The 21,004-nt window shown below is 39.7% G+C and overlaps 1 protein-coding gene across 1 annotated transcript in view; it reads right to left on the minus strand.

The window, feature by feature from the left end:
* The window catches only part of LOC122807241, a 1,134,459-nt gene that overhangs the window by 190,221 nt on the left and 923,234 nt on the right, over window positions 1-21,004 (minus strand). The window contains exon 8 of the mRNA XM_044078325.1: window positions 18,972-19,286. Within this exon, the coding sequence (XP_043934260.1) occupies window positions 18,972-19,286 (315 nt within the window). The remainder of the gene's footprint in view (window positions 1-18,971; window positions 19,287-21,004) is intronic.

Raw genomic sequence — 21,004 nt, forward strand, 5'->3', positions numbered from 1 at the left:
TGTCTGTTTGCATGTTTTTTTTTGCTTGTCAGGAAATGGTTGCTGATTTAACAAGTCACAGCTTATCACAATAAGAGTAACCCACTAAGGGTACATTGAATAATTGAGGCTGTATTAGTTGTAGAGAGCAGCTTTGAGAAATTCACACTGTATGTTGAATATTGTGGATTTACACTGATGCTTACTTAAGGTGCAGAATTCCAAGGATAACACAATTCTGGATGTAGGCTATAAGACTTCTATAAATAACATTCCACTCTGCAGAAGTTACAGTAAGAGCTAAGTTCATTTTACATTATAGCAGTGTCTGCATTGGCAGTATTTTTAAACAGTAATATGTTGCTTATTGATTTATAGCATTTTGAGATGAAAACAACAATGGAGTAGCTGTGATTGTTCTATGTAATTTTGCTGTTTACTATTATTTTGAGTATGTAAGAAGAGCAGAAAGTGTTGTAGTAATTGTACTGTAATTGTAATTGTAGTGTGTTAAAAGTGGAATAGAATGTTATTTATAGTGTTTTCCTTTATCATTGTGTACTTCCTTCAGAAGATTTACAATCAAGCATTTGGTTAAAATTCAGTTTTCAAGTTAATTTTTTGATTGTGGTTTTTTTCACTCACTGAAGATGTAGCTGCTGTTGTAGAACATGAGATTGCAAATTTAAAATTCCATAAAATGTGCTTAAAGGTTTAAAGGTCTAATCAGATTAAGAATTTGTGCAAAAAAGGAAGTGCTCTACTTTTGAATGATAACTGATCTGAATAAACAATGTAGTAGATAGAGCATGATGTTTTTATAATGTTTACCTTTGGAGTGGCAGTTTTTTTAATATTATCCTATACTTCTGAGACCAAAAGTTGAAACTATCAGAGGGTTACTCTGCTGCATTGTAGTGGTCTGCAAAGCTGGGAATGGATTACTAATCACAGTTTATTGAAAACTTAATAGAGTTTATAGTTTTACTGGTAAGGAAACAGACTGTCAGCGTTTGTTAAATTGGCATGCATCTGGAACAGAAAAAGAGGGCGTTCCCATCAGCTGATGTCATGGTGATGTCATAAATGAGCGGAGCATTGATGGGAGAGGGGGTGGGGATGGGTGGAGTTATAGGTGATGCGAGGGGCGTGATCTTAGTCCGGTTTTAGCCACAAAGAAAGCTGGCAACCCTAATTAACAAGGTTTACTTTGATTCATACTTTGTTGTTTTACCTTTAGTTTCACTTTTGGTTGTGAGAAAGGGATAGGTTTTGGACAGGCAAGCTCTAGCCACCACAAGGGGCCCAGACAGTTATGAATTTGCACAGACTGCAGAGAGGAAAATTCCAAGTATATCAAAACAATCCTGTCTTGGTTTATGATCTGCTGTAGAGTTGACTGGTAAGAGCAGTTTTATTTGAATTTATATTGCATTTGTTATCACTATTTTTAACTGTTTGTAGGTAGGAAGAGAGTGCTTATTAACAAGCTTTACATTGATTCATATTTTGGTGTTTTACTTTTAGTTTCACTTTTGGTTGTGAGAAAGGGATAGGTTTTGGACAGGCAAGCTCTAGCCACCACAAGGGGCCTGGACAGCTATAAATTTGCACAGACTGCAGCGAGAAAAATTGTTGGTTTGTGATATGTTGTGGAGTTGACTGGTAAGAGAAGTTCTATTTATTTTTAGTGTTAAAAGGAGGTGTGACTGCAAGCTGTAGTGAGTAGAAGCTACTGCACGCGTGCGACGTAAAGAAATTACAACTTCTGTCTGGCTGGTAGAACTTGTATGGTCAGAACAACTTTATTATATTTTATTATTTAGTTGGATATTGCTGGTATAATTTTTGTCACAGAAGTTGATTTAAGTTTCTTTGAATTCTTTTGCTACTGACTTTGTGTAATTTTTTCCCTTTGCAATATTTTATTCAGTTAAAGCTGAATATGGATTCCTTAAATGCATATGCAATTAATGATTTGCTAATGCACAAGTATCTTGTACAGTATAATAAATGCTATGCATATTTAAAGGTAACAGCTGATAACACTGGTGTTCTTTGTTCCTCGTGTCAAAAGTTGGATGATTTACTTACCATTGTTAGAAGCAAATCTCGACTTAATGATGATGATTGCACTTGTGCAATTGGCATGGCTTGGAGAACTGTTGTATCATATATTAATCACTTGGACTGGTGAACTAAATAATGTTAGACATAGAACAAATAGAACAGATTTAGGAAATGATGCATCTATTTTCTGCAAAGAACATTCAACTCCTATGAAACATGAGGAGGCCCCTGGAATTGTGAATGCAAGTGCTCAGCAATCTGAGGATCCGGTTTGTTTAGAAGGAAACAAAATAAAGAAAGAAAGGAAGAAGTTCTCAACAAATAACAAGGAAGAAAAAGAAACTGACTAATGACTGTAAAGGAAAGAAAATACGTAGTAAAAAGGATTCTGCTTTGTTATGTAACACACTGGTGACAGGGAATGAAGATATCTGTCTATCAGAAAACCCTCAGTCTACAGAAAAAGGCATCACCTTTCCAATGGAAAAGGTCGAAAAAAGAGGCAAGGGGCAGGTGAAAAGGAAGAAATCAAAACTGAACGTGGAAGGATTGAAGAACATTACTGTAAGAAAAAAGAAGAGAAAGACAGATGTTGACTACATGGCTCAAGCTGTGGATTTACAATGCCAGCTGGATGAGAATTTAATACACAATGAAAACAGTGGAATTAATAAGACTAATGGTGATGAAGATCTATCCTTCGTAACAATTGATACAGCAGAAATGACTGTATTAGAAGCTGAAGATTTTTCGGAGATGGTCAGCAAAGATATTCTTGTAATTGGAGATTCAGTTATTAGAGGAAGTGATACTTATATTTGCAGAGATGATAATGAACATCAAATAGTGTTATGCTTGCCAGGAGCAAAAATAGAAGATGTGAAACAAGCCTTGGAACGCCTTAATGTAAGGAAATATGGATCTGTTTTTATTCGTGCTGGTACAAATGATGTCACCAACAAAAATTCTCTGACTGTTAGTCGGGAACTGACTGCCCTCCTAGATAGTATAGCTTGTACTGGTGTTAGGACATACTTTTCACAAATAACCTATAGAAAGGATAGTCAGGTCACTGTGAATGAAAATATTTTTTGGATAAACACCTACATGGAAAACATTTCCTGTTTTAAAAAATGAAAATGTGTACAGCATCCAAGCCTTCTTTTGGGCACACGTGTTCAGACAGGATGGTGTGCATTTGTCTAGATCAGGGAAGAGAATTTTTGCGCAGATATTTTGCAATATCTGACAAACACTAGCCAGGATTTTTGCCAGGTCAAAATTGTAACAGTTCACAGACAGCAACATTTGATGCATCTCTGATGGTTGTTAATGCTAGGAGCATTAATAATAACGTTTTTTTATTAGAAAATTTGCTACGTTCCCACAAGATTGATGTTGTTATAGTTTGTAAAACATGGTTAAAGAACAATGACTGGAAACCACTTCTGCCAGGGTATAAGTGTTTTTACTGTAACAGACATTCTAACAAAAAAAAATCAGGTGAAGGTGTTATGATAGGGATTAAAGATATCTATGAGACCTGTGATCTGTGATTATTACATGTTCAATGATAACACCAATACTATAGACTGTGTAACTGTGACAATAAAGACAACCCTGGAACATAAAACAATTATTAGAGTGTACAGCCCACCAAAGTCAAGTGCAGATGACCTAGAGGAATTCATACATTTATTACATGAAACACCGGAGGGAAGAATAATATTCGCTGGGATCTTAAATTTACCAGAAACAGACTAGAATAATATTGATTCAACAATGTTAGTAAAGAAATTATTCACAGAGTATATTCAGGAACAACAAATGCTTCAGATTGCAAAAAAAAAACCTACCAGGGAGACAGAATATACTAGATATTGTTTGTGTTCCCAAAGAAATTACTGTAACTTCAAGTTTTACCACCACTGATGTGCAGTGATCATGGGGTCATATAGGTTAATTTGTTGCTAAATAATTCTGCCAAACTGAAATCTAAGCCAGTGCACAGAAAGTTAATTACAGATTATAGGGAAGCAAGACAGTTACTATATAAAACTAACTGGAGTGCGGTGTTCAGTGAAAAAACTACACATGAAATGTGGAAAGTTTTGAAAGAGAAATTGTTTGAGTGCAAAAAGTCAAAAAAATGTTTAACATCAGGATCTAGGCACACAACATCAGGGGGGTATATTTCCATAATAACAAGATACCTGATTAAGGTGAGAGACAAAAAAATATAAGAATGTAAGAGAGGTCAAACTACAACTTTGAAAACTGAAATAAAAGAGCTGGACAAACAGATTAAGCATAGTGTTAGGCAAGATCAAGAAAAATTTGAAGAAAATTTATATAAAGATATTGAGCATAATAGAAAACCTTTTTATAGCTACATAAGATGTGGAAGGAGTAAAGATACACAAATTGATAAACTGTGTGTGTGTGTGTGTGTGTGTGTGTGTGTGTGTGTGTGTGTGCGTGTGCAGCTTCTAAAATGTATTCTCAGACACAACAGATTATAGATATATTTACAAAATCTTATGCAAAACAGTTTGGCTCCACAAAAGGGGTGGTAAGTTGTCCTAGTGACATCCAGTTAACCCCAGATACTGGAATCAAATTATATTACATTGAAAAAGAACTGTGCAAACTGGATTCAAAGAAAGCGCAGGGAGGAGACGGAATAAATAACAATGACCTGAGAACACTTAAGCAAGAACTTACACTGCCATTACATCTATTATTCACTAGGTCATATAAATATGGGGAGATTTCTCAAGATTGGAGACATGCACTTATTAAACCAGTCTTTAAGGGAAAGGGGAGTAGGACAAACCAAGAGTCATATAGACCCTTAAGTCTACTTTCATGTTGTGGAAAAATAATGGAGAAGGTAATACTGGATAAGTTATTGTCAGAACTGTATAGGTTGGGACTTGAAACCATATATTAGCATGCATATAGGTTCATAGGTTCATACTAGGCTATCTGCCCTAGGGCATTTATAAGCCTAACCAGAGTGTGTTTGGCTTTCGCCACCCATTTTAAATTAATTTTGCTATGCCCTTTTTCGAGGTTAGTATACTGTGCCTCTGTCTAACAGTGACACAGAAGTGATACCCGGGGTAAACCTACGATCTCCCATCCACTCATCAAGATTCCTCTTGAAGAGAGTCAATGAGGGACTCTGCCTAACCTGGACTGGGATGTTATTCCAGAGTGAAGGGAGCTTCTGGGTTATGAATCTGTCCCTCCAGCATGTCCTATTTATTTCAGTGCTGAGGTTCAAGTCTCTCGAGCGTAGCTCGATGGGATTTGGATTTTCTGAGGTGCAGCATGTCCATTAATTCCGGGTTGGACATGGCTTTATACATCAGGCACAGATCGTCTCTGAGCAGGTGGTATGCCACTGAGTAGAGCTGGAGTTTCTTTAACCGGGCAGCATATGGCATCTGTTTGAGCCCTATGATCCTCTTGGTGAGGTACTTTTGGGGTCTTTCCAGTTGCTGCAGGTGTCTGCTAAGGTACATCCCGAAAGGAGCATTGTACTCAATTATGGGCCTGATGAGGGATGAGTAAAGAGGCACGATGACCTCCCCTGATCTAGATGTGAATCCCTTCATGATTAGGTGGGCTATATAAAATGTTTTTCCAACCACTTTGGCCACATGGTTGTCAAATGAGAGACTGCTATCAACTTGGGTCCCCAGGTCCCTAATTACTTCTTCTGTACTTAATGGATTACCACCTATGTGGTAATTTGTGGGCACTTTGTTTTTGCCAAAGGTGATGACTATACACTTTTTGGCGTTTAGCTTGAGGCCATGGCTCTGGCACCAGTTGTCTGTTTCTATGAGGCCCTTTTGGAGGATGCTTGTGTCAGATGGAGAGTCGATTATGGCGCCCAGTTTGCAGTCATCTGCAAACTTAGTCAGCCACAGTCCTTCCGTGTTGGCCTGTACCTCCAAGAAATATATACCGAACAAGAGAGGTCCCAGGACTGAGCCTTGTGGGACGCCACTTGTAACTGGTTTGGAGTCTGACATGGCTCCAGCAATTCTAACCATGTGGGTTCTGTTCTTGAGCCAGTTTGCAACCCATCTAGTGCCACAGGGGTTTATATTTAAGCTGGTGAGCTTATCTATAACGCCCGAGTGGGGTATTGTATCGAAGGCTTTTGCGAGGTCCAGGTAGGCTGTGTGGACCACCTTCCCCTCGTCAATGGCCTTGGTGACTGTTTCAAAGAAATCAACCAGGTTTAAGAGGCAGGATCTGTCCTTAACAAAGCTGAACTGGGTAGGATCCAGTGTCTGTAGGTCCCCAATATCTTTATTTATGAGGTCCATGATGATCCTTTCCATAGCTTTGTAGACTAAGCTAGTCAGGCTTATGGGGCGATAGTTTCCAGGATCCGTTGAAGCACCACTTTTGTGGAGAGGGACCACTGTTGCTGTACGCCACTCTTTGGGTACATATCCTGTAGTAAGGTTAAGACTGAACAGTAGTTTTATGTTTGGGTTTAGCTCTTCGTGGAGTTCATGTAGGACGCAGCCCGGGACACCGTCTGGTCCCATTGATGCTGTGTTTTTTGCTTTGGAGAGGGCAGCTCTTACCTGAGCATCTGAGATGTCAGGGGGGCAGCACTCTGCTGGGATAAATATTTGCCCTTTTGGTGGGGAGGGGGGGAGAGAGGTTTCCGCTGAACCTGTCAGCTAGGATGTTGGCAGTGTCTGTGGGTTCAGTGTATTTTTTGTCATTTTGGACTAATTCTGAGCATATCTGGGAATTCCCACCCAGGTTCCTAACATAACTAAAGAAAGCCTTGTGATTATCCTTAGTGTCCTGTGCAATTTTTCTCTCGAAGCTGCCCTTAGACAATTTTATGAGTGCCCGTAGTTTTTTGCTAATACTGATCAGAGATGCCTTCCCTTTTTGGGATTTTGCTCTATCGTGTAGTAGCTTCCTCCTTCTATTGTATAGTTTGTTTATGGCTGGGATCCACCAGACAGGACGTCTGCCTTTGGAGGATTGGGTCTTGGTTTTATTTGGGATTGCATGATCCATGCATTCCTGAAGGTGTTCATAGAATGCGTTTATAAAGGATTCTGCGGTCTGGGCCGTATTTTCCACAGGCCCGGGGGCTTTGAAGGATTCCACCTCGGTTTTGAGGAGTGTGAAATTTGCTTTAGAGAAGTTTTTCACTGTGGTTTTCAGAGCAGGGGGTGGAGTCGGGATGTGAATATCCAGTGAGATTAGTTTATGGTCTGATCTTACCAGTGAGGGATACACTTCTGGTCTGGAGCATAGAGTCCCCATGTTGGTGATGATCAGGTCCAGTATGTTTTCCCCTCTTGTGGAAGTGGCAACAAGTTGTTCCATAGCATTTGAGTTTATAAATTCTAAGAACCTTTGGGCTAAGGTGTTGGAGCTAGAGTAATGCTCCCAGTCTATGTTTGGGTAGTTGAAGTCGCCCAATATAATGGTGTTTGGAGAGACCTTCATATTGTCCTGTGTTCTCAGGAAGGCCGAGTGGGGTTCCTGGGTTTGGGAGGGTGGTCTGTAGCAGGCTATAAACTGGAAGGCAGTTTTACCCACTGTTAGTTGCACATGGATAGTCTCTGATGCGTCGTGCTGTGCCACCAACCTGGTGGTGTGGGTATCTTTGACGAATATTGATACTCCCCCACCTTTTGTGGTACGGTCCAAGTTTTGGGGCCGAAAAGCATGGTATGAGGTATAACCTGGTAGTGCTGGGGTGCTCTCTGGAGCCTTGAACCAGGTTTCTGTTACTGCACAGATATCGATTTTCTCCATGCTAAGGAGAGTTTTCAGTGCGTGCATCTTGAGGTTTAGACTTCTGGCACTGAGTAGAATTACTCTTAGTTTCTTATCCCTTGTGATACCTATGGAGGTGGGTTTGTCTTTTGAGCCTTGCCTAAAAAAGGCACTATGGGGGTAGCAAGAGCCTTTGCCAATATCCAAAAGCCCAGGGGTGATAGGTGCAAGCCGTCCCTAGCGAAGCATCGTGGCTTGTTGAGCATGTTATCCCAGGCTGACAGGCATTGGATCCCCTTTAAATGACACCAATACTTAAGCCAATTGTTGAAACTGATCATCTTGTCTTCATATTGTGGCATCATTCTTGGTGAGGGTAAGATGCTACTCAAGGTCAGTGTCAGACCGGCCTGGGCTACATGCTCAGAGAGCTCCTCTATGTCTCTTTTCATGTAGTCCAGGGAGGTACGTCTCAGGTCATTCACACCAGCATGGACAATGACTGAGTCATATTTGTACTTGCCTTGGAGTGACCTGAGTGCTTGTGTTATGTGGCGGATCCTAGCGCCCGACAGGCAGCTTACCGTGACCTTCTCCTTGTTCCATCTGGTGAGCGGGACGTCAGTGTGCCTGACGATAGAGTCACCTATTACAAGTGTATCAGGTGTGTTGTTTAGCCTTAAGGGCTGTGACTATTCGGCACACTGGCTTTGTGAGCTATGTGTTGCATGTGTTTTGTTTTGGGGTAGCGGTTGCTTGGGTGTCTGCTTTGGAGGTCTCTGCTGCTTAGGCAGATTTTTATTTAGAGCCTCCGAGTATATTTTTGTGTGTTTATGTGTTTGGTTTGCTGTCGTGGTAGGTCTATGTGAGATTGGAATTGTAGTGAGTGTGGTTTCCTTCTCCTCCTGACTGGTTTCGCCAGTATTGAGTTGAGAGAGCTTAGCCTCCAGTATGGCTATATGGTTTCATCTCTCACATGTGTTGGAATTTGTTGGGAGGAGGAGAGGGTTGTCTGTGTACATGAGGCAGTTGTAACATTGCCTCAAGATTCCCAGATTCACCAGCTGGACCAGAGAGGAGATTGACAACTGACCTTTGGACATGCTAAAATAGTATTGGGAATTCCTTTATAATTGAAAAAAAGGGCCAATGGGGAACGAGGTACTCAAGGGGAGTTTGTGAGGGTGTAGTGCTTTTAATATTTTAGTGCTGACTTATATAATTGCTTTAGTGAGCAATATGTTGAAAACAGATCTATTACCACCTGTAACATGATGTTCTATAATAATATAATAACAGCTATTAATGAAAAAATATGCTGTGATTTGATTTATATAGATTTAACTTCAGCATTTGACAGGGTCATGCACAAAACACTGATCAATAAATTAGTACAACTAGGTATTGATGTACTGTTGATAAGATGGATAGCTGCATGGCTTACAAATAGGACATGGCAAGTATCACACACCAAATGGACAGGTGAAATCCTTGGTTACAGTCAAGGTGTCCCACAGGGCTCTGTACTAGGCCCTTACATGTTTAGATTGTATCTTTCAGACCTTTCTTTTTCATCTGAGGTGTTCTACAGTCTATATGCTGACGACCTGAAATTGGGTAAACTGATTACAAGTGTTACAGATAAGGCATGTCTGCAAAATAATTTGACTAAATTGACCATTTGGGCACAGGAGAATAACATGTTGATAAATACATTAAAAACTAAGCATATGAGAATCGGGAGACATAAACTGAAAGGTGAATATTTAATACAGCACACAGTGATTGAAACTGCAGACTCATTTAAGGACCTGGGTATATGGGTAGATTCAGCTATGAGTTTTTCTTATCATATCAACCAATTGGCTAATGATAGTTATAGAACTATGGGTTGTATAAAAAGATTTATAAAGTCTAGGAAATCAAACATAATGAAGTCATTGTTTGTTAGTTATATTAGACTCAAACTTGAGTATGGAATAACAATATGGAAACCTTATAGGTTGAAGCATGAATAAACTGGAAAGAGTACAGCGGAAATATACTAAGGGCATCCATGGATGTGAAAATTGAAGTTATTGTGAATGACTAAAATATCTGAACTTGTACAGTGTCTCTTACAGATATCTAAGAGGAGATCTTATTCAGGTACATAGGGCATTTAGGGACAACTACCTCTGGGAATGTTTGGGGTTATCAAAAAGTACTAGAGAATCATCAGACAACCTATGCAGGAGAGTCTATAGGAATGAGACGTGTACTAATTGGTTCTCTGACAAAGTAGCTGATGCTTGGAACAGACTACCTAATTACATTAAAGCAAGTACTAGTTTAGATATTTTTAAGAACAGCCTGGACATTTATTATGGGAACAAGTGTTTTGGCATATTGGCAAGCTATAAAGGCTTTAATGCCCGTGCCTGAAACATTTGTATGTATGTATGTAAGCAGAATAGTTATTCTTCCAGCTCCCATATGTTTCATTGAGTCTAAGATCCTTGAAGCTTTGATCAGATAAAACAAACTGGTCAATACTTCATGTCAAAAAGACCTGCAAAAAAGTATTTTTTGTACGGAAGGGCCCCTACATATCCTCTGTATGGGACTCTCTGTCCAATTCCTGACAGCTAAATAAACAAACTCCATGCAGAACTGCACAGAAAAGTGAAAAGCCACACACGATAAAACCAGGGCCGGTGTTAGCATTTTGGGGGTCCCCAGCAAATGTCAAGTTTGGGGCCCCTAGGCACTTCTAGTATAAGTATCATCCTGTCAGTGCCACACCTCCTAAGAAACTTTTTAGTTTGTGCTGCAAACTTTTAGGAGTAGTACGCACAGACAGACCTTAGCTACAAGCTGTTACATTACAACAGGTCTATATACCTCACTTTGTTGACCTGTCTAACAAAGGGACACTTACAGTTACTGGCATTTAGTTGCAACAATGATATATTACAACAACTATATGTCCAGGTCTGGACTTAAATGAAAAGATGACTAGGCCTACTGTTTCAACACCCCCCGCACACCCTCCAGTCCTCTCCTCTGAACCCCCCCTTTTGGGCTCCCATACCATGCACATTACTTTTTCTTCTTTTTCTCACATTTTGCCTTACTCTCATCTTTTTCAAGAAGCCATACCTTTCGATATGCTCTGAAGTGTATTTTAAAGTTCTTTTTTCTTTTTACACAACCTTTTCATCCAATAACAAATTATTATTAAGGAAAGAAATTCAATGTTGCTGTTCATCTTTAGTTTTGTTTGAATCCTTTCAGCACACCTTTCATGACCAAGACAGCACAGTAATAACCATTTAGGAAATTACTCAATTAAGCTGGTACCACAAAAGGCATAGGGGTTACATATGTCCCCTGGGATGCATTTTAGAGCATTTTCTCAGCATTTGACTCCAATGGTGGCCTAAACAAAACTCATGAAAAAGAAAAGAATTTCAGTCTTATTTTTTTTCTTTTAAGGAAGATATAAGTTGTGCCCAAGGCTTAATGTTCAAAGCTGACAAAGAGTATCTCACAATAAACTAACAAGCCAGTTGTGGGACAACATACGTCTTATCCGGGAATACTGCTTCCTTCCCTAACCCCCCACAGAAGACAGTCACTGCCTATACATCCCTCTAGTGTTATACTATGATGGAAGCACAGGTTTAAATTGCCTTAGCTATATATTTCACGTGACTGCTGATATATGTATACATAGCATGCTTCCTCACCCCTAATCCTCAAAGTCAACCCCATGTATATGTGCCTGATGTGTGATTGTGAGAATGATTTCTGTAATATATTCTAATTTGTTGCTCTTAAGACAGTACACCACCCCTTACACAAGCTATAGTAACCTTTGTTTTACACCTCTGAGGTCTGTGAGAAAAGTAAATAAACAATGACCACACTGTCCTCAGTTCAGTCACAAGCTATAATGACTTAATGTGCACACCTCTAAGGTTTGACTGTGACGAAATTAAAGTTGTAATAGCCACACAATCCCCAGCCCCCTATAACCTACAGCAGCTTTCTGTACACACACATTTGAGCAGGGCTGGTTTTAGAATGGGTGTGGTTGAAACCAGAGGCTAGTATCAGCTTTATCCTAAAAGGGTCATATCTTATCATTGTTCAGGTTAAACAGCTCAATCAGAAAATTGAAACATTTTTTTGTCCTCATTTTTCTTCAACCAGCAATAGCTTTTGTAGGGGTCCCCACAGAGTCAAGGATGATTAAGGGAACCCCCAGTAACCACTTATACAGTCTGGTGAGTGGGGGCCATCAGACTCCTAGAAGATCTAAGTGTCTGAATGTTCTGTGATATATCTTATGTCTTACTTTTGAAATATAATTACTTGTTAAGTACATTTTTTTACTCATACCCAGAAGAATAATGTTTGTGTCCTGGCATTATTGGGTGCATGCACAGACAAAAATCATAGATATTTTTTACTTACACACACACACACACACACACACACACACACACACACACACACACACACACACACACACACACACACACAAGCCATAGCAGTCCTAGTTTTGTAGTTATTTCAGCAAATAGCAATACAGTGTCCAACACTGGTACTGCCACACCATATTAGTGACTGCTGTTTAGAAGTCGTCAAACGGCAGCAGAGGTAAGTCACTTATTAACTCATTGAGGAGTAATGCATACCTGTCACTGTCCCCGATTTCACAGACCTTCCCTGATTTTGTTTATACTTTTGCTTTCTTCTTCACAAAAAGTTTGATTTGCTGGTAAATCATTCCTGATTACAGTCAATCAATCCAGCCATCTGAGGTTTATACTTATTGCCCAAAAATATGTGTTGATGCAAAAGGTGTTATTCTACTAACATTTTAAGTGCATTAGAGTAATATTTAAAATGTAGTCCTGATTCTGAGCCTTTATTCTATTATTTTTGGTGTTGCACTGAATTCTTAAGCAAAGGAATTGAGAGTTATACTGTCTGGTGCTATGCTTGTATTTATAAAACTCCCTGAAAGAGAAAACCATCCATGATGATCAGAAGTATCAGCTCTTCTTAAAATCCAAAATTTGCGCCGAGATACGTCACTCTGGGCTACTGATCTCTCTAGTGCTTACCTTGTTCACTCTGGGCTGCTGATCTCTCCAATGCTTACCTTGGTCACTCTGGGCTGCTGATCTCTCCAGTGCTTACCTTGGTCACTCTGGGCTGCTGATCTCTCCAGTGCTTACCTTAGTCACTCTGGGCTGCTGATCTCTCCAGTGCTTACCTTGGTCACTCTGGGCTGCCGATCTCTCCAGTGCTTACCTTGGTCACTGTGGGCCTGCTGATCTCTCCAGTGCTTACATTGGTCACTCTGGGCTGCTGATCTCTCCAGTGCTTACCTTGGTCACTCTGGGCTGCTGATCTCTCTAGTGCATACCTTGCTCATGTTCATTATCAGCTTCATCCTAACAAGGTCATATCACAGCCCTGTTCAGGTTAAAGAGCATAATTAGTAAATTAACCATTTTTTTTCTTCCTTATTTTTCCCCAACAAGCAGCAGCTTTTGTTGGGCTCCCACGCAGTCAAGGATGATTAAGGGGGTCCCCTGCAGCCACGGGTATAGCAGGGACCTAAAGCTGGCTATGTATAGGTTTAGTGGAGAAAAGATGTCCAACAGCAGGATTTAACTAAGCCAGGGGCAGTATGACAGTGGTAAAATATTTAATGGAATTCTGATGCCTGCTACTTGACAAAACACTGTTACTATAACCAGAAATATCTTTGAATTTTAAATGAGGTATAAATAAGAGTTATTATCCATGTGGTTTATTAAGTACATAAGAATGCTGTACTAGCTTTTGTTGGTTTGACAGACATCTACATCCCACCCCCAGCCCCCATTAGGAAAACCACCGTAAAAAAATTCTCCAAAGCCAACTTCATGCTTCTTAAGACAGAAGTGGCAAACTTCACAACAACCATGCAGACAGACAATAGAGGTATGAGTGCTGAATCCTACACAAACTTTATAAGCACTTACATGAGTGCATGGATCATGCTATCCCTAACAGAACCAAAATGATATCCTCCAAAAAAAAGGAAGCCAATTTGGTGGTCCCCTGCCATAAACAAACTCTACAACAGAAGAAAGAAACTGTTGCAAAAAAGAGAAAACTCCCATGACTGGAAGAACTCTCTGGTCAGCCTCAGTAAGAAGCTGAGATCCCTCATAAAATCTTCCAAAGCTAGTTATGAAAACAACATCGCCACTGATTCTAAAGACAACCACAAAGCATTCTATAGCTATGTCAAGAATCTCAATGGCAACACTCAGATCTGATCTGAGTTGCAGCGCAATGGCACTAAATATACAGAATCAACTGATATTGCCAACATCCTGGCAGATAGTTTCAGTGCTAACTTTACTCCTCTACCCCCTAATGGGCCCATCACTATACCAGAAGAATGCAAAGTTCCTGTAATCACAGCTGCACAGGTAAAAAACACACTCTCCAAAGCCAAGAACACAGCATTCATGGGACCTGACATCATTCCAGGCTGCGTTCTACATGAACTACAGAATGAACTGGCACCCCACCTAAGCACCATGTTCAATCATAGCCTCACCACATGCTTTGTGCCCACTGAATGGCACACACTGACAGTTATCCCACTCCACAAAGGGGGAGCCTCCACGGACCCAGGGAACTACCATCCCATTAGCTTAATGAGCTTGGTCTGCAAGGCCATGGAACATATCATCATGCAACTTATAAACAAAGACGTTGGTAATCTCCAAACTCTGGACCCCACCCAGTTCGGGTTTGTAAAAGGTAGATCATGTCTCCTAAACTTGATAGACTTCTTTGAAGCAGTCACCAAAGCCGTAGACGAGGGTAAGGTGGTTCACACAGCCTATCTAGATCTCGCCAAGGCTTCTGACACCACCCCCCACTCTGGAATTATAGATAAACTCACTAAACTAGATACAAATCCCTATGTCACAAGACGGGTTGCCAACTGGCTGACTGACAGAACCCACACTGTGAAAGTAGCAGACTCCAAAACCGACTTCAGACCAGTGACAAGTGGAGTACCACAAGGTTCAGTCCTGGGTCCTCTCCTATTTGGTATCTACTTTTCTGAAGTACAGGCTAACACAGAAGGTCTTTGGCTAACGAAGTTCGCAGATGACTGCAAACTAGAAGCCATAATTGAAACTCCTAACGATGTGGACATCCTACAAAAGGGCCTCACTGAGACAGATGCCTGGTGTCAAAGCCATGGCCTCAAGCTCAGTACCAAAAATTGCACTGTCATCCCCTTTGGTAAAAACTCTGTACCCATGAGCTACCACATAGGTGGTAGTCTACTTAACACCGAAAGTGTGATAAGAAACCTTGGGACACAGGTGGGCAGTAGTCCCTCCTTTGATAATCACATTGCCACAGTAGTCAGGAAATCCTTCTATGTGGCACACCTTATCACAAAAGGTTTCTCATCCAGGAAAAAAGAGGTCATTGTTCCCCTCTACTTGTCACTCATTAGACCCATTATAGAGTACAACGCCCCTTTTGGTATGTACCTCACAAGACATCTACAACAACTGGAAAGACCGCAGAAATACTTCACAAAGAGGATTACTGGCCTCAGATGCCCTGTGCAGACCGTCTCAAAAAACTCCAGCTTTACTCCATCGCATATCGCCTACTCAGAGGCGATCTCTGACTAACACACAAAGCTATGTCAAACCCAGAGCTGTTGGACATGCTCCACTTAATGAAATCCCAATCCCTCCGAGCTACAAGCTCTAGGGACCTAAACCATGTCACCACAATACACAGAACATGCTGGAGGGATAACTTCCTGTCCCAGAGACTTCCCATACTCTGGAACAAACTACCTATCTATATCAAATAAAGCTCCTCATTAGCACTCTTCAAGAAAAATCTTGATGATTGGATGGGAAATAGGGAATTCACCCCGGGGATCACCTCTGTGGCTCTGCTCGACAGGGGCACAGGAAAATAACTTTCTTGGGTGGCGAAAGCCAGGGTACCTTTTTGGCTAGGCTTGTATAGGCCTTAGGGCCGATAGCCTAGTACCTACCTATGAACCTATGTAACAAAATATCAGGATAAGATAACTTGCTGTGGTTGGGGGCCCCCAGCGACCACAGGGTTTGCTGGTGCTTAAAGCCAACTATGGATAAAAATAGTGCTAGCACATAAACTCAACCATGTGCAAGGTAGCTTTTTTTCCTTAATTAAGTTCCTCTATATTGCTTTCAGTGCAATAACCTGGCTTCTTTTTTTTTTTCTTTTACTTTACATCTCTGGGCCGAGACTGAAATCGATCCATTGAAATCAGCGCTCTGCACCAGTAAAAAAACATTAAAATAATTAAACAAATAAACATGTACTTCCTGCTAGAAGAATGGATGGCAACTAGGGTTATGGAGTTAGTACCTAAATTAAGTCATTATAGTAGCCCGTTATTTCACTTATTTTTTTCTACGCCGTTTATATCATATTCCAGCATTTTAATCGCGCTCTCTCTCTGCTGTTCACAAGTTATTAATAGGCGAACTGCCCTGCAGGTTATTTTACGCCCAGCCAATTTCTGTTCAAAGGAGAGAATCAAATGCTGTACCTTGTGGCTGTGAGGTGAACACCTTTATTTTATTTATTTTACATTTGTTGACCGGGCTAGTCTGGCTGGATACATGTCCATTTTCAGCAGAGGCCCGAGGAGAAAAGCTCCACTATAAGCTAAGTAAATTACAATAAGATAAAAATCTAATTATTCTAAGATATAACTACAATCAGAGAAATAGAAAACATAGGACTGAGGATAAATTCAAGAAAATCAAGTTAAAAATACGCAGATAATTAAATATCACATAATTGTGCAGAAAGTACATACTTAAAAACTCAACAGTAAAAGGAATAGAACTAATGTAGTGCAGAGATGAAAAAGAGTGGAGGAGACACAGGTTAGTCAGGTGTACTACAGGAACAAAGCCAATGATTTTGGAAGTATTGTTTAATTTTCTGTTTGAAAAGTGGCAAGGATGTAGTCAAAGTTATGTCACATGGTAAGAGATTCCAAGTTCTACCTATTGTGTTACTGAAAAGGGAATCACCTGCTGTGTTGTTTGCCTTTATAGTTTTTGTCATGAGTTTACTAGATGAGCGAAGTGAGTTAAGATTGTTGTAAGGGATTAGAAGTTGTGAGAGTATAGGGGTATTGTCAGGTTGGTGTAGTATATTGTGGGCAATAGTGAGTTGAGGAATTATAATGTGGCTATCTTTATCCTCCTGCTTATTACATCATACTTAACACAAAGGTAATAAGAGCAAAAAGGGGAAACCTATATTAATGAACTCTGACAACACTAGAAAACATCAAGTGACTGCTTTAAGTAGATAACCTAAAAGCAGCAGGAAACAGGAGGCATAGTGACTCTGCGAAGAAATGTATTGACCAGTATAATGTAGTTTACCTTATCAGACAGCAGTACTACCAAACACAAGGACATGGACTGTCCTTTACTTGCTTCTGAACTGCAAGTGCAATGGGCCAGGGTAAAAACCAGACAGACCTTTATAGCAATCAATTGCTATATATCACTGATTTTAGCAGTAATATTGGTAATATTAGTAGAATTATAAATAATGAACTCAAGTCCTTTCAGGAATTAACGGACCTTGGTAGATTTAAGAATCTTACTTTTAAAACTATATATAGGAAAGGTGTTAATATTAAAAGAATTTTGGAGCAGGACAACAAACCATTACATCAGGAAAGTCCACGTATAGGGACTTTCAAGTGTGGACGGTAATGTAGTTTACCTTATCAGACCAGACTGGTAGAAGTAGGAGGATAGTTTCCAGAAAACATTATAATTGTTCATCCTACGGGGTTGTCTATCTGGCAGTGTGCCAGGTGTGCCAGGCATTTTATGTAGGAAAGACCAAAAGGCAACTCCGTAGAAGGATATACGAGCACTATTACGACATGAAAAAATGTGACACCAATAATGCACTTTACAAGCATCTTACTACATGTCCTGGGGGAATTTTTTCCTTTTTTGTATTGGAATCTGTTGTTAAAGAAGCCAGAGGTGGACCCTGGGAGGTAGTGTTATCCCACAGGGAAACACACTGGCAAATTTTGTTAGAATCATACAGATTTCCTGGGATTAACGATTCTGTGTCCATCACTCCATATTTAAAACTTAAATCAGATAGAATTTGAAGAATATTTTTATATTTTTATATATATTTTTACTATATAGATTTGTTTCGCTATATTGTCTGTGTTTTAACATATATGTACAGTTTTTCATACTGTGTTTACAGTGGTTTTTTAAATTAGTTTAGGAAATAGGGCCAATGAGCAGGATTTTAAGATATGTACTTTGTGCCTTTAAATGTGCTGTAATTATTTAATTGGAGCGAGGTGCTTAATTAATCTAGTATTTAAACTGTTGTAATCTATCTGTCCTTATCTGATGAAGTCATATCCTTGACGAAAACGTTTGGAAATTGTGTGGCGTTAATAAATTCACTGTTTTGGAATCGAGTACTGTGCCTTCATTGTAAGCTGTTTGGAACGTTTCCACTTATTTTCTGGAGGAGTTTGCCCTGGACTGTCTTTTTCTTTGATTTTGCAATGGGCCTGGTTACTAAATAATAATCCTGTGCTCTTCATGGTCAGACGCCTGAGCTCCCTATAGATCTGATTCCTGGAAGACCCCAGACAGAATCATATGAATGAGTGTCAACTGGCTCATCATGGCTGCCAACACTTTTCCAGATGTGTTTTCCATTAACATAATAAGAAATAAAAAAGGTAAGATGCTAACAAAAACACTTGGTGTGCCTGAACCCCATATTCCAAACTTGTAACACAACTTATCAAACCATAAATATTTTTGAGAGACTACGAATTTATGTGTAGGAATTGTGGACTTACAAATGTGGAAACGGGGAAATGCAAGTAAACTGAGAAAGGATGCAGTTGATGAAACAGTCTTTTTCTACACTATCTTTACTGGAATACTTATCACCAAATGTCTATGTCTTTTATATTAAAAGGCTATTCTGCAGTGATCCAGATTAATTTAATGCTGTTTACAAAAGAACCTCACACATACCCCACACAGTAAGATGAAATTCTATTCGCCGCCTCTGGCTATCGTTCAGAAAAACTGTAGTCCTGTATATTCCTTCATCACTAGCTCTCAGTTGCTCGATACGTAGACACTTATCCATTCTGTTCAGTAGTAATCGATTAGCAAATATTTCTTCAGTATTTGTTTCATATCCTCCTTCTGGGTAGTATGTTGCAATTGTCCTGGTCTGGTCTGCTATAATGAATTGCCACAGAATTTTATCAATCTCTGCGTTTTCACAGATCTCCAAAGAGAAGCGAACTGATTTATCGAGATACCCAATGACAGGTCTATATTCTGCAATCAGGAAAAATGATAAACATTACTCAAGTGTTGTACACATTTTCAGGCAACCTCTAATGTCAATATGAAGTCTGTTTAGGTTAAATGCAACACTTCATGGAAACTATGACCCCCTCATTGGATTACGACTTTACAGAATGAAGTATACTGCCTTTTCAATATTTAGTTATTTGTTTGGTAAACAGTTTCTTTAACTCAAGTGACTCTTTTCAAACATCTCACCACTTACAAAACATAAAAGGTGCAGGTGGCAACATTTACAGTAATAAAATGAAGACACATGAAGTGACAAAATAATGACATGAGCTACACCAGTAATTATGGCGATGTTAATTATGAAGGGGATGCACCAATGAGGATTAGCTTTTATTAATGGGGGGTGGTCCATGCTGAGCTAGGGCAATCCTCAGCACCTCTCTAGTCTACCTGCTCCCCATCACTTCTTTGCTGATGACCTTAATCCCATATAATTCTTACTGAAGTGAGTTACCCTCCACAAAGGTCTGCCTTGCAACATCTGCCCAGGAAAAAGGTAAGCATTGAGACAGGTGAGCGGTATGGAAGACAAGCTCATGCTATAATCCAGCCCTTTCTTGGCTTTGTTCTAACCATTTTCCTGGACACGCTGCTATGGAGTCGGTATTTTCCTGCTTGTGCTTGAAGCAGTGCCTTCATAACTTTGTTCCAGTCATTCTCCTGAGCAGTACATGACGTACAGAAGGCATGCGCGTATCCCTGACTACAGCTGGACGAGACAAGCTCATGTGCCTGTCCTACAAAACTTACACTGCTGGATCAGGACCTGGTCTCTACCCCACTGAGAACCTGCAATGGGACTTGTTTTTTTAATAGTTTGGAGTTATCAGGTATTTCAGAGGACTGATTAAGAATAAACAAGATTTTAAACTTCTAAGTGGCAATCGTACCTCAACACTAAACCTACATTCAAGCTGCAAGCTAAAGTGACCACATAAACCAACACACCTACGATTTTAAGCAGAAGGTTATAATTCAAAGTATAAATGGATGATGATGAAACGGGAGGGGTCAGTTCAAGAACTAAATATATAGTAGGATTTTGGATACAGGACATGAATGAAAATAACAATATCCATACAGCATAGCATATTCTTATAGTAGCAGAAAAGGACAGTTGTGTAAGTAAACTTACACCTACAGTAGATGCTGAAATTCTTGTAGCCGCTGCTCTGAGCCATGCCACAACAAAAAAATATCATCCACAAAACGTTTATACCATTTGATGTTAACCTGGTATTCATTATTTGAAAGTACATGTTTAGCTTCCCAATTAGCTAGGGATAGGTTGGCATAGCTATTAGCACAAGCTGTGCCCATAGCTACGCCAACTTTTAAACTTTTAAACTTTTTGTGCAAAATAAACATCATTAAAAATAAACACATTGTTTTCTAGGATGATTTCCAAAAGTGTGCAAATAAGTGTCACCTTAGTATCAGGGGTGTTTCTCTCACACAGTAATTCTCTGACAGCGGCTACAAGTGTTTCTTTTATACTTAAATCAGTTAAATACTTTCTTGAGTTTTACCTATGAATATTCTGATAAAGAAGTAGAGTTTTTGGATGTTAAAGTTACTAAAAATTATTTATCTACTGTGTCTACTACTTTGTATAAGAAAACTGTTAGAAAGAATAATGTTCTACACTATGGCAGTATGCATCCGAATCATACGAA

This window comes from Protopterus annectens, chromosome 7.part0, assembly GCF_019279795.1.
Source record: "Protopterus annectens isolate FY-2018-M chromosome 7.part0, PAN1.0, whole genome shotgun sequence".
Lineage (NCBI taxonomy): Eukaryota > Metazoa > Chordata > Ceratodontiformes > Protopteridae > Protopterus > Protopterus annectens.